Source organism: Alosa sapidissima, chromosome 2, assembly GCF_018492685.1.
Source record: "Alosa sapidissima isolate fAloSap1 chromosome 2, fAloSap1.pri, whole genome shotgun sequence".
Lineage (NCBI taxonomy): Eukaryota > Metazoa > Chordata > Actinopteri > Clupeiformes > Clupeidae > Alosa > Alosa sapidissima.
The window spans coordinates 17,671,083-17,684,918 of record NC_055958.1 but is presented as its reverse complement, the minus strand read 5'-3'; the positions used below and the strand labels follow the sequence as shown (position 1 = coordinate 17,684,918).

The 13,836-nt window shown below is 42.6% G+C and overlaps 1 protein-coding gene across 1 annotated transcript; it reads left to right on the top strand.

The window, feature by feature from the left end:
- Positions 1–8,146: 8,146 nt before the first annotated feature.
- On the top strand, positions 8,147–10,160 carry rfc3 (replication factor C (activator 1) 3). The gene is made up of 2 exons (XM_042079677.1): positions 8,147–8,390; positions 8,750–10,160. Exons 1-2 carry the CDS (start codon positions 8,304–8,306, stop codon positions 9,731–9,733), a joined length of 1,071 nt encoding a protein of 356 aa, XP_041935611.1. The 5' UTR covers positions 8,147–8,303; the 3' UTR covers positions 9,734–10,160.
- Positions 10,161–13,836: the final 3,676 nt, after the last annotated feature.

The window sequence follows — 13,836 nt, the reverse complement described above, 5'->3', positions numbered from 1 at the left end:
GATACAAAATGCAGCAGCTAGGACTCTATCAAAAACTAAAAGAACTGACCACATTACTCCAATTCTTAAGTCCTTGCACTGGCTTCCAGTAAGTCACAGAATTGACTTTTTACATTACATTACATTACATTACATTACATTTGGCTGACGCTTTTTAACCAAAGCGACTAACAACATGGTAAACAGTAAGTTTTAGAACAATTCTCACAATTTTAGGACAGTTTAAAAAACATTAGAGTACAGTAAGAATAAGTGCGTCGGTGAGTGCTGTTTTTAACAGTTACTTGTCAGTTTAAAACGGCTGGTGAGTGCTAGGATCAGTAAGACTTGTTGTAAGTGTTGCTATGAGAGTAGATGTTCTCTAAAGAGCTGGGTCTTCAGGAGTTTTTTGAAAGTGGAAAAGGATGTCCCTGCCCTTGTAGGAACTGGCAGTGTGTTCCACCAACGAGGAACAACAGATGAGAAAAGTTTGGATTGGCTTGAGCGTACCGGTGGTAGAGCTAGACGTCGTTCGTCAGAGGAGCGCAGCGGTCTGGAGGTAGTGTAAGTCTGTATGAGGGCATTCAAGTAGGTGGGAGCAGAACCGGAGACTACTTTGTAGGCAAGCGTTAGAGACTTGAATTTGATGCGGGCCGCCATAGGTAGCCAGTGTAGCTGGATGAGCAGCGGGGTAACATGTGCCCTTTTGGGTTGGTTGTAGACCAGGCGTGCCGCCGCGTTCTGGATCATCTGAAGTGGTTTCACTGCGCAGGCTGGGAGACCTGTCAGGAGGGCATTGCAGTAGTCGAGTCGTGAGATGACTATTGCCTGAACCAGAAGTTGGGTAGCATCTTGGGTCAAGTAAGTCCTGATTTTCCGTATGTTGTAGAGTGCAAAACGGCATGACCGGGCGACTGAGGCAACATGATCTGAGAAGTTTAGTTGGTTGTCAAGAACAACTCCTAGATTTCTTGCAGTCCTGGTCGGTGAAACAGACAGGGAGTCAAATTTGATGTTGATGTCGTGGTGTATGGTAGGTTTAGCTGGGATGACCAGCAGTTCAGTCTTTGAGAGGTTCAGCTGGAGGTGGTGTGCCTTCATCCATGTAGCTATGTCTGAAAGGCAATCCGAGATCCGTGCTGAAACCAGGGGGTCGTCAGGTGGAAAGGACAGATAGAGCTGTGTGTCGTCTGCATAGCAGTGGTATGAGAAGCCGTGCGAACGGATAATCTGTCCCAAGGAGGTGGTGTAGATAGCAAAGAGGAGGGGGCCCAGCACTGAGCCCTGGGGGACCCCTGTGGTGAGATGGTGAGGTGCGGATAGCTGACCAAGCCATGATACGTTAAACGAGCGTCCTGTGAGGTAGGATTCAAACCAGGAGAGAGCAGAACCGGAGATTCCCATGTCAGCGAGTATAGAGAGAAGGATACGGTGATTAACCGTGTCAAAGGCAGCCGATAAGTCAAGCAGAATGAGTACTGATGACCGAGCGGTCGCCCTGGCTTCTTTTAAGGCTTCTGTTACAGACAGCAGAGCCGTTTCGGTAGAGTGGCCACTTTTGAACCCAGACTGATTTGGATCCAGAAGGTTGTTCTGTGAAAGGAAGTCAGAGACCTGTTTGGAGACTGCTCGTTCAATGCCTTTGGATAGGAAAGGCAGTAGTGAGACAGGGCGGTAGTTCTCGACTTGAGCAGGGTTGAGAGAAGCTTTCTTAAGTAACGGTGTTACCCGGGCCATTTTGAACGCTGTTGGAAATGTGCCGGAGGTTAGCGAGGCATTTATCACATGTGTGATAGCTGGAGCGATGGTCGGGCTGATGGACTGAAGTAGGCTCGTAGGTATAGGGTCCAGCGAGCATGTGGTAGGACGGCTGCATGTCAGGAGTCTGGACACTTCACTCTCGGAGAGAGGCGTGAATGCTGAAAAAGATGTTCCAGCAGTCCCTAGAGGTTGTAGGAGTGCGGTATCTGAGTCAGATGCGTTGAGTGGGCATGTAGAGAATTGACTGCTGATTGCCGCCACTTTGTTTGTAAAAAATGAGGCGATGGTATCTGCAGTAAGGCTGGATGGAGGAGGAGGCAGCTGAGGGTTGAGTAGCGATTTGAAGGTTGAGAAAAGTTTTCGAGTGTCTGTAGCGCTGTTGATTTTGTCATGGTAGAAAGCAGTCTTAGCAGCAGTGATGCTGGCTGAGAAGGAGGTCAGGAGTGTCTGGTAGTTTTTGAGGTCGTCAGCTAGTTTGGATTTGTGCCATTTCCTCTCGGCGGCTCTGAGTTTGGTGCGCTGCGATCGGAGGGTATCATTTAGCCATGGATGAGAATGTTTGGATCGAGCTGGCCTTGTGGTAAGAGGGCACAGCTCGTCTAGACACGAGGTTAGTGTGGAGCAGAGCGAGTCAGTGGCTTCATTAACCTCCAGAGAGGAGAAGGTGTTGAGTGGAGGTAGACCGGAGGCAACCACAGAGGAGAAGTGCGTTGGAGACAGGTTCCGGATGTTGCGGCGGAACGTGACCATTGGCTGAGGAGCCGGAGGCTGTTCTGACAGGCTGACGTTGAACTGGATGAAGAAGTGGTCAGAAAGATGGAGAGGCGTCACCATGAGGGTGTCTGTGCTGCAGTTCCGAGTGAAGATCAAGTCAAGCTCTTTGCCAGCTTTGTGAGTCGGTGGGCTTTGAACCAGTTCGAGGTCAAAGGAGTGGACCAGGGCCAAAAAGTCCGCTGAGCCTGGGGCATCTAAGTGGATGTTCATATCACCGAGAACAAGAAGCGGACAGTCATGCTCAGGGATGGAGGATAGCAGAGTGTCAAGTTCGTCAATAAAGTCGCCTAGTTGGCCTGGAGGGCGGTAGATGACCAGCACGTAGAGTTTTGCTGGGGCGATCACTGTGATGGCATGGAATTCGAATGAGACATATTTGTTTGAAGGCAGTAGCGGGGTGAATTTCCATTTGTTGGAGATCAGCAGGCCCGTCCCGCCTCCTCGTCCAGATAGGCGAGGGGTGTGGGATAGTGTAAGGTTAGTGGAGAGTGCAGCCGGGGTGGCAGTGTTCTCTGGTTTGATCCAAGTCTCAGTGAGAGCAAGGAGTTCCAAAGAAAGGTGGTTGGCATAGCCAGCTATGAAGTCCGTTTTGTTGACTGCGGATTGACAGTTCCACAAGCCCATGGAGAAGGAGGTTTCTGTCGGTGAGGACCGTTTAAGTTCCTGGAGGTTAAGGGGATTTCTGCCCCTTTTGACATTTCTGCCCCTTTTGGCATGATGCCGTTTTCTGCAATGGCCGGTGATAACAGATATGGTGGAACGGCACATTTTGCCTTTGTCGGTGCCTGTGAACTTGCACAGGTAAACTTGCTTGTCTTGACCGTGTCCGTCTTAAACGAGGCTGGCTGAAACGAGGGCTGCCGCTTATGCTGCCGCTTCAGCATAAGCGGCAGCCCTCGTTTCAGCCAGCCTCGTTTAAGACGGACACGGTCAAGACAAGCAAGTTTACCTTTAAAGCACTATTAAAGACTTTAAAGCACTATTGCTTGTTTATAAATCAGTAAATGGATCAGGACCTAAATACTTGTCAGACATGCTTCAGCAGTACACACCTTCTCGTCCTCTCAGGTCCCAGGTGAAAAACCTGCTAGTAAAACCTACAGTTAGAACTAAACATGGTGAAGCAGCTTTTAGCTGCTATGCGGCTCAGCTGTGGAACCAACTTTCGGATGACATTAAAAAGGCCCCAACTGTAGCCAGTTTTAAATCTAGACTTAAGACCAAACTGTTCTCAGATGCTTTCTGCTAACTGTGCCGAGTTACAAATTCTGAATCTGCCTTGATAATTATTCTACTTTGTCTTTTATTACTTTTTTTTACTACTTTTGACTTTGTTTTTGCTTACTAATTATTCTTTATTTTTAAATGATTTTACCTTGTGTTTTATGTTTTCTTTTTATTATGATCTTTACCTTTTAACTATTCTTTGACTATATTGCCCATCTATGCTTTTATTTGTTATTATTGTTTGGTTTTGTTTATGTAAACACATTGAATGACCTCTGTGTATGAAATGTGCTATATAAATAAACTTGACTTGACTTGACTTGACTAATAAACTGCATTTAGAATTCCAAATTCATATTTCTAGATATTTTGGTGAAAGTAACTCAAAAGTAATACAATAGTAGTGTAATGCCTTACAATTCAGATACATATTATAATGTAACAAATTACTTTGAAATGACAGTAATGAGTAATGCATAATACGATTTTGAAGTAACTTGCCCAACACTGATGACAACCATCACTTTCTATGTATGTCTGTGTTTGTGTGTGTGTGTGTGTGTGTGTGTGTGTGGAAGGAAATTGAGATTCTTCACTTAGTATTGGTATTGAAACACTAATGTTGGTATTGTGACAACAGGAGTTGAGGATGTGTCCCCACCAAAGCTGAGACCAAACCTACGCCCTTGTTACTGGGTGGTTTTTGGTGGTAACATTAACGTTACAGACAACTTGAATTTAACTAACTGAATGTGTTAACATGAGCTAGCTAACGGTAGAACTATCACTGCCACTAACATTAATATTACTGAACGTATGTTTGTCAGTCTGCTGTTAAACAACTCCATGAGGTGGTCATGGTTTCCAGTGTGTTGTGCTAATATTTTGTCTCCGGATTTGTAATGTTTGTCAACATCATTCACTGATAATGGTTCGTGAAAGTCTTGATATAAAGTTCTGTCAATAGCAGTGATTAATTCACTCTTTTTCTTTCTTTGATTGACAGGGCTGGCCCCCAAATGGACCGTGGAATCTAGCTGTCTTCATGGAAGTGACTTATCACATGCTGATGCTGCTTTTAGAGTAGGCTATCCGTTCAAAAATAAAGTAAACTGTGAAATAAATAATGATGTCGAACTGTTTTATTTCATTGCATGGCTATTTGTTGCCCATTTTCTCTCAATGCAACCCAAATACTGGGTTTAGAAAACCCGACAACTGGCAATTTTAACTAGCAGTTCTGTTGATATAACCCAGTGGTTTGGGTTGAATACCCAATATACTGTGTGAATTTTACTCAACATTTATATAGTTATACCCAGCACATTGGTTACCTTTACCCAGTCTATGTGCCAATTTAACTAACGTTGTGTTGATATAACCCAGCGTTTTGTTAGAATCATACCCAATCTGCTGGGTTTAATAATGTACCCAGACCATTGGGTTAGGATAACTCAATGTGGTGTTGGTCCAATAGTTACCAGTGGCTGGGTTATATTTGGGTTATTTTTAACCCAACATTTTTTAGAGTGTAATTCAACAAAACACAGACGAAGGAAGGTATCTGCTTGTAAGCCCAGTGAAATGCTCTCGAAAGCTACTCTTTTGGTGATGTTTTTTTGCCCACAATGGTTGCTTTGTTGGTGATTTTTTGGATGGTAAAAGTGCTTGGTTGTTGACTGGCCACTCTGGTAAATCCCCTTCCTGTTACACTAGCAATTTAACACCTCTCCTGTGTGTATCTGAAATTCATTTGGTAAAATGAAATCATTCTCATTACCGTAACATAAATTCTCATCCTCAGTAACAGACTTTTCATTACCGTAATGCATAAAAATGCATAGATATTGTAAAGATGTTATTTCTCAGAGACAACAATTTCTTCATTTTGTTATAATGTTCCTTAACTGTGCCCCACGAGTGGGTTTTGTTCAAAATATATCTATAACAGAGATTATTTGAAAAATTGAACTCTACAATACACATTATATTTCGGTAATGAGAGTTAATTCATTTAAAATGGAAATTAAAAAATATAAAATATAACTTTTGATGTGCAGTACTGTTCATTTAATGTACTTATTTGTGTAAATGAAAAAAAAAAATTTAAAATTGTTTTCTTACTAATCATCTCTGTTTGACATTTACCATATCGGTAATGAGAATTATTCTGGATCTTGCTACCATAACATTGAAATAAAGTTATATTAAATTGTTTTACTATAATACTTTTATCAAAAAATAAAAGTTCACATTCTATTCAGTCACTTAAACTAAAAAATCAATCAAATGAGGTAGATAATTATTTTGATGTCAGTTTGACAGGCTTTGTGAGATTCACCCGATAGCCCTTGGAACCAATACATTAGCATTTCATTGGGGGAGGGGAGGGTGTCTTTTGTTTAATGCCAAGAGGGGCCACATGGCTAACTAAACCCTAAAATAATTGCTATCACCCTAGAAATGTGGGAACATGGATACAAGGAATTTGTGCTCTGCATTTTACCCATTTGGGGGTAGTGTACAACACACCCACACAAACAGTGTACACCCATTCAAACACACACACACTCTAGAGCAGTGAGCACACTAGGAGTATATATACACACCCTTGGATATGGATGTGGGAGAGCGCTGTTAAGTCACTCCCCCCACCCACATTTTTCCTACCAGTCGGGGATCGAACTGGCCACCCTTCAGTCACAAGTCCGATTCCCTAACCAGTAGGCCATGGATGCCCAAAGTAATTGACATTAATGCTATGGCTGCAAAATTACGAGACAAATCTTATAATTTGTTGGCTGTTCATGCATTGTTTGGTTGTGACAGTGTGTCATATCCATATGGCAAAGGGAAAACCTCAGCAATCAATTTGATGCTCAAGAGGAATCTTGATTTGAAGAATTGTACATATGTACTGTAGAAGCTGATGAGCATGAAGGCAGGAATGGATTTACTTTCTTGCCTCTACTGGAAAGACTGTTGAAAGCCTCAGTAACGTGAGATGCATGCTATTCACCAAGAAAAGAGACCCTCCTAAAATAAAGAGTCTTCCTTCAACAAGAGAATATGCAGCGGAACACATCAAGCGTGCACGGCTGCAAGTCCTTCTGTGGAGAGCTGCTGACAAAAAAACACCTCCAGTGTGTACTGATGATGTATCCCTGTTTGGTTGGAAAATAGAGGATGGAATTCCTGTGCCTGTTCATGGCAACACTGACATTGCACCCAAAACAGGTCTACAGCTTGTTTCTTGTGGATGCTAGGTAGTGCCAGCATGCTCCAGGGCCTCTTGCAGCTGTCAGTCAGATGGACTACCATGCACCACCTACTGCCATTGCAAAGGTGGTGAACAGTGTGCAAATAAAAATTTGAAGATGGCTACACTTTCAGGGAAGGATACTGATGACAGCGAGGGAGAAATGTCTGATTGAATTAATGTTTTTTGGAGGAGACATTTGATGTTTGTGATGTGTACAAGGCCAGCCTGGCAACATGTTCTGTATATAGTTGCTTTCAGAATCTGTGAGAAAGTTCTACTTTGTTCCTTATAACTTTGTCTATTTGATTAATTGTTGATGGTTGATACAATTTGTTGCTCAGCCTACCATTTCAGCGGTGTGACCTTACCGGACTTTACAGTTATTAAGTTCTGTGGAGGGACTTGAAATCATTTTTAGCATGTTTTTATTGACAACATTGATTTCTGTTCGAGAAGAGCTTTCATTTGATACCATACATGATGGGTTTAAACAGTAATGTGCATCTAGTTATTTTTTTATGGTCAAAAAAAGGGGGCGTGGCAAATTATGTCATTAAAAAAAATGCTCAAGGGTGCGGCACCCGTCAGATTCTGAGTCTATACCCCCTAAACTATCAATGTATGCAAAACAAATTGCATTAGTGCCTTACGTCACACCTATCCTGGGGTTCTACCTGACTATAGTAATTTTGCAACTCAGCGGCGGACTGATATTACCAAGGCTACTACACTTTACTGTTTACTTTTCGGCGCAGTACTACTAACCGGAGCAAGTATAATTCCGTCGCTGCTAAGAAACTAGTCCTTCAAAATGTAATGCGGCGGTTGAAATGCAAGGATAGAATAATGTTAGAAATAAAACTATCAACACAGACATTTACATCGATAGTCTGGCGTTATAATTTATTTGCCTCGGGTGTAGCCTACTTTGGAGTGGGTAAGACTGTTTTTAGTGGCAGGCTAACACATACCGTTGACTTGCGCTAGCCTAGCAGCTGTGAACTGCAATTAGAAGGACTGAATGAAACGTGTTGAAAACGGTCTCCACTGATAAATATCACACTTGTTTACTTGGAAATGAGGTCCTATGCCCAAAATCCTGAACCACCCTTTAAGTGGATGTTGCCGTTTGTATTTTGAAAACGCGATACATTTGTCCCTCAGCACATTCCGTAGTCGCATGCGCCTTTCACTGTGAAAGACTTCGCGGGAAGACAGCAAATTCTGAGGCACTTGCAGATAAACATATTGTGAGCTTAATGTCAATTAATCTCAGAATATAGGCTAATACAACATCAACATGAGTTTATGGGTGGATAAGTACAGACCTACATCTCTAGCAAAACTGGACTACCACAAAGAGCAGGCGAATAAACTGAAAAACTTGGTAAGCGTAACGTAACGTAAAGTGTTTATGACAGGCTTGCTAGCGAAATAGCCACTAGTGCTAATTGAATAGGCTACGCATTGACTATGAAGTCATGTTAAACTATGTAATCAGTATTAGAGCATTTCCTCATTGATTTTGCTCCTACTCTCTGGTGGGTTAGCTAACCAGCTTGTTTTGAAAGGGAATTTAGCATAACGTTAACTTGATTAGGCCCTACCTGATGGTCATCTTAACGTAAATGTTAACTTTACCAGTAGAATAAATAGCTGCTGTGATGAAGAGTGTGGCTTATCTTGAATAAGTTGCATGAATATTGTTTGCTTTCATGCTAAGTTGCATTCCTGCTCGTATTTCAGGTACACTGTGGAGACTTTCCTCACCTCCTAGTTTATGGTCCGTCTGGCGCCGGAAAGAAAACTCGCATAATGTGTTTGCTGCGCGAATTGTATGGCGCAGGTGTGGAGAAGCTCCGCATCGAGCATCAGTCTATCACAGCGCCTTCAAAGAAGAAAATAGAAATAAACACAATAGCAAGCAACTATCACTTGGAAGTGAATCCTAGCGACGCGGGCAACAGTGACAGAGTGGTGATACAGGAGCTGATAAAAACTGTGGCGCAGTCTCAGCAGATTCAGTCTAGCACGCAGAGGGATTTCAAGGTGGTACTGCTGACTGAGGTGGACCGACTCACCAAAGACGCCCAGCACGCGCTGCGCCGCACCATGGAGAAGTACATGTCCACGTGCCGCCTGATTCTCTGCTGCAACTCCACATCCAAGGTCATCTCCCCCATCAGGAGCAGATGTCTGGCTGTGCGGGTTTCCTTGCCCAGTGTGGAAGAGGTGTGTAGCGTCCTGACCAGCGTCTGCAAGAAGGAGGGGCTGCTGCTCCCCACCGAGCTGGCCAAGCAAATCGCAGAGCGGTCGGGCCGCAACCTGCGCAAAGCCCTGCTGATGTGTGAGGCGTGCCGCGTGCAGCAGTACCCCTTCTCGGCCGACCAGGAGATCCCCGAGACCGACTGGGAGGTGTATGTGCGGGAGACGGCCAACGCCATCGTCAGCCAGCAGAGCCCACAGCGGCTGCTAGAGGTGCGCGCCCGACTGTATGAGCTCCTGACCCACTGCATCCCACCGGAGGTGATAATGAAGGGGCTGTTGACAGAGCTGCTGAGCAACTGCGACGGGCACCTCAAGGGCGAGGTGGTTCAGCTGGCCGCCTATTATGAGCATCGGCTTCAGCTTGGCAACAAGGCAATCTACCACCTGGAGGCCTTTGTGGCCAAGTTCATGGCTATCTACAAGAAGTTCATGGAGGACGGCTTGGATAATTTCATGTTCTGAGTTATTGTGTCGCAGCACTCAAAGACTGCATTCAGGTCACTGGAGTTAAGCAGTGGTTGCTGTTAGCACTTGTCGATACGAATGGGAAAGAATGGAGCTAATGTCACATCCCACATCAACAAGCAGCCCCATCATCCTATCCACAAATTATTAATTGTTAGTATATCCTATCCACAATTTGTTCATCATAACGGTCTTTGTTGTGTAGTGACAAATGCCATTAACTAGCATTTTCTTCCATTGTGAATAGGAAAAAATATATTCATAACATAACCAAATGTTTTTTTTGAAGGTCAGTCTTTCATCAGGCATTCAACCAAATAAATGAAAAAGGGCTTTTAATAGTGTGCATTAAGTGATACAAATATGTATTTCTCGTGTTCATGTTAGGCTGTGAAATTCAATAAACTGAGACCTTTTCCCACTGCAGGGCCATTCCATCCCTGCTCTCTAGAAAGGTTTTGTGATTGTGTTAAATACTTACAAACATTTTAACCTTTTTAAATAAGGTAAGAACTATTACTAATCTGGATTAACCCCTGCAGTCATCAAATCAGAGGTTTAATCATTTAGCAGCTTTACACTGTTGATGATTACACTGATGTTACATGGATGAGACGCTCCCTGGACCAGGAACTAAGTTCTTGCACCAAGTTTGGTCCACAGTGTAAACGGGACTATTAATTAAATTGCAGAATGACACATGCCCAATGTGTCGTTCTCATATTGCTTGAACTGTATATTAGAGTAAACCTTACACTTCACCCCTTACTCAGTAACTAACATCATGTTGAATACTGCTGAGCGCAGTGGCTTTCTGCCCAGATCCACTATTTCTCAAAGTTTGGGGCAGGCCCCACTATTGGGGACTAGAAATGTAATGTGAAAATAATGTTTTAACATTATTATTTTGCTGGGGTGATGATGTCAGGTGGGCCCTGAAAATTCCCCACCTCTAAAGTGGTGAATGACGGAAAAAGTTTGAGAACCACTAAGCTAGAGGAATGCACCTGTGAGTCTTATCAGGCTACACCACCCAGGTATTCTAAGGATGTGGTTTAGTGATGAACCTGGGTTGGTGAGTAAGTGACAACTCTTCAAGGAGAAGTGCCCTATCTATGGCTTTGTTTTGCTAAACAAGAACAAGAAATCTCATTTTATAATTCTGTTAAAACAAGTTGATAGACATGTCAGTCACTCTGCTAGAAGTAGACAGCCCATATCTTAGCTGGTGAAAAAAAAATACATCTTCATGTTTTAAGCAGTTCAACAATCTACGTCAGAACTGTCCATGACAGCAGCTACGAAAAATGCTGTGTGTGTATGATGTTCAGCTCAGTTCGTCAGTTCGGTACTATGGAACTTTATGATGCTTGATGTGGAACTCGTGCATGACTGTTAGTAGTACATAATAACAACACTCCTTCACTGTAACGGACAGAACCAAGTACTGGTCCCGTTATCTTAGTCGTCAGAGTCAGAAGTTTACATACAACCTGGTTAAATATATTCAAATTCACTTTACCACTAGTCACTTAGTCCACCTACTTCTTTTTGATGACCCATAATTCCAGAACAGGATTTTTTGTAAAGGTTGTGTGATGGTGTGAAATACAGTACTTACACACATTTTAACCTTCTTAAGGTAAAATCTATTGCTAAACTGGATTAACCCCTGCAGTGCAGTCATCAAATCAGGGCTTTAGCTTTACACTGTTGATGATTACACTGATGTTACCTGGATGAGACGCTCCCTGGACTAGGAACTAAGCACCAGGTTTGGTTGACAGTTTAAACATATAGGAATGTGTGTGATGGATGAGCCTAAGACAGCCTGTTAGGAGGCTGGGAGCACCCAGACGTGACATGATAACACACACACACACAGAGAGAAAGGGCAGGGAAGAGAAGGAGCAAAAATAGGACACTGGAGTAAAGAATGGTAAAGAAAGAGTAAGATCTGAGCTTGCTGTGTGTGTGTGTGTGAGAGAAAGAAAAAGATGGAGTTCTCCATTATCACTTAAAGTTCCTGTTCTTAATCTCTGGTATGTGTGAAATGTTTTTGTGTGCATGTGTCTCTGAATGTCTATTTGTCAGAGTATAAGTTTGTCCTCTATATATATTTGTCTATGCGTGGTCTGCAGAGGTGAGGGCATTAGGAACAAAGGTTATTTTTAACGCTGTAATTTAAGCTCTACAATGCTGACTGAAAGGAGGGTTAAAATCACACTGCCCCCTATAAAATCCCCCACCATGAAGAATCATTCAGTCACTAAAAGAGTACAGGGAATACCACTGACCTTCTTATCAGCAGCAGAACTGCCCTGCGATCTGGTGATGGCCGTATTGGAGCAGTTCTGTAGGTTTACCCGTTTTTTTTTATTTATTTTTTTTATCATTTTTCAATATATAGAACTAACTGGACTCGTGTTTTGGTAGGCCTATCTTGTTCAAATATTGACATCACACTGTATTTACACAATTCAATATGAGCAACATTCACATTTAAATAATTTTGTGAAAACTATTGATCAATTCAGATTATTACAGTATATTCATACATTTTAGCATATAACAAGTTTAAATGGTGTGTTCAACTGCCCCATGCAAAGTTGACAGAAAGTTGATTGAAATCTGACTCATAAAAGTTGTCAGTTGACCATCTCTCTGAGTCTCATTATCAGCTGGGTCAAGCAGGGGACTGCAGCGACATTAAACAGCCTTGTTGTCAGATCTGAATGATTGGGCTTCACAGGTCCTAGGTAGGAGGCATTCCATCAGTCCCCCAATCCCAAATTCAAAGGGCATGTCAGAAGATCACATAAACACATGGCCCATGGTCCCCCACCCAAACTGCCCCCTCAGATGACCAGTGTTTGAATACAATCTGAGAGAAATGTGCATTCTTTACGAAACACAAAGCCTGTAATGTTGTGGACTATTAATGTTTTTTACAAAACACAAAGCCTGTAATGTTGTGGGCTATTAATGTTTTTTACAAAACACAAAGTCTGTAATGTTGTGGACTATTAATGGTCTTTGGGTACTAGGTGCACATGCAGTAGCCTGGCTACAATACAAGTGATCAAATAGACATACTTAACCAAAATAATTAGAAGCGTTCACTAGAAAAGGTAATATTCTCACATAAAAATCAATAGGCCGGTGAACATTTTCTTCAGGCTCTTCATTCACAACTTTCTTCATGCTTTAACACCAACTCAACAGGTTTGAATTAACACGTTACCTGAAAGACTCCAGCTTACAATGAACAAAGAAAATAACAAAAACGTATATCCACAACGCCATTTTAAGTATGCCAATATTATCTGGAGACTTTTGGGGGTTCTTGCATGCATGACATGCTGTTTGAGATGCGGCATTACATTAGAGCTCGGATAGTCACATATAGGCTATAACCAAAAGTCATTTGAATGCACCAATTTTGAATGTAGCATTGTAGTAATAAATAATTACATTAAACACCTACGATGCAACAAAGCCAGGAGCAATGGAAATGCCAATAGCCGCGTGCTGTCCATCTTCGTTCGGCCAGGGTCAGGTCCGTAATTGTAAAAGCTGATGAGCTGCACTCTTCCTTCAAATGATCATGTACAGTCCAGGTTGTAGGCCTATTCTAAGGATGTGGTTTAGTGATGAACCTGGGTTGGTGAGTAAGTGACAACTCTTCAAGGAGAAGTGCCCTATCTATGGCTTTGTTTTGCTAAACAAGAAGAAAACAAGTTGATAGACATGTCAGTCACTCCGCTAAAAGTAGGCAGCCGGTGAAAAAAAGATTTATCTTCATGTTTTGAGCAGTTCAACACTGCTAAACAAAACAGCTAAGAAAAATGCTGTGTATGTGTGTGTGCTGTGTGAGATGTTCAGCCTTGCAGAACTTGCACAACTGAATCAGGTTTGTGGGGTTCCTTGCATGATACTTTCATTTCAGCCCACACATTTTCTACTGGATTAAGTCGAGTCACTTTATCTATTATGTCAATCTTACAAGGGGACATACAAGCAGAATGCGTACTGTATTGAACATGCCAGGCATGATCCCATAATGGCAGAAACATAATAATGAAGAGACATTGTATGTA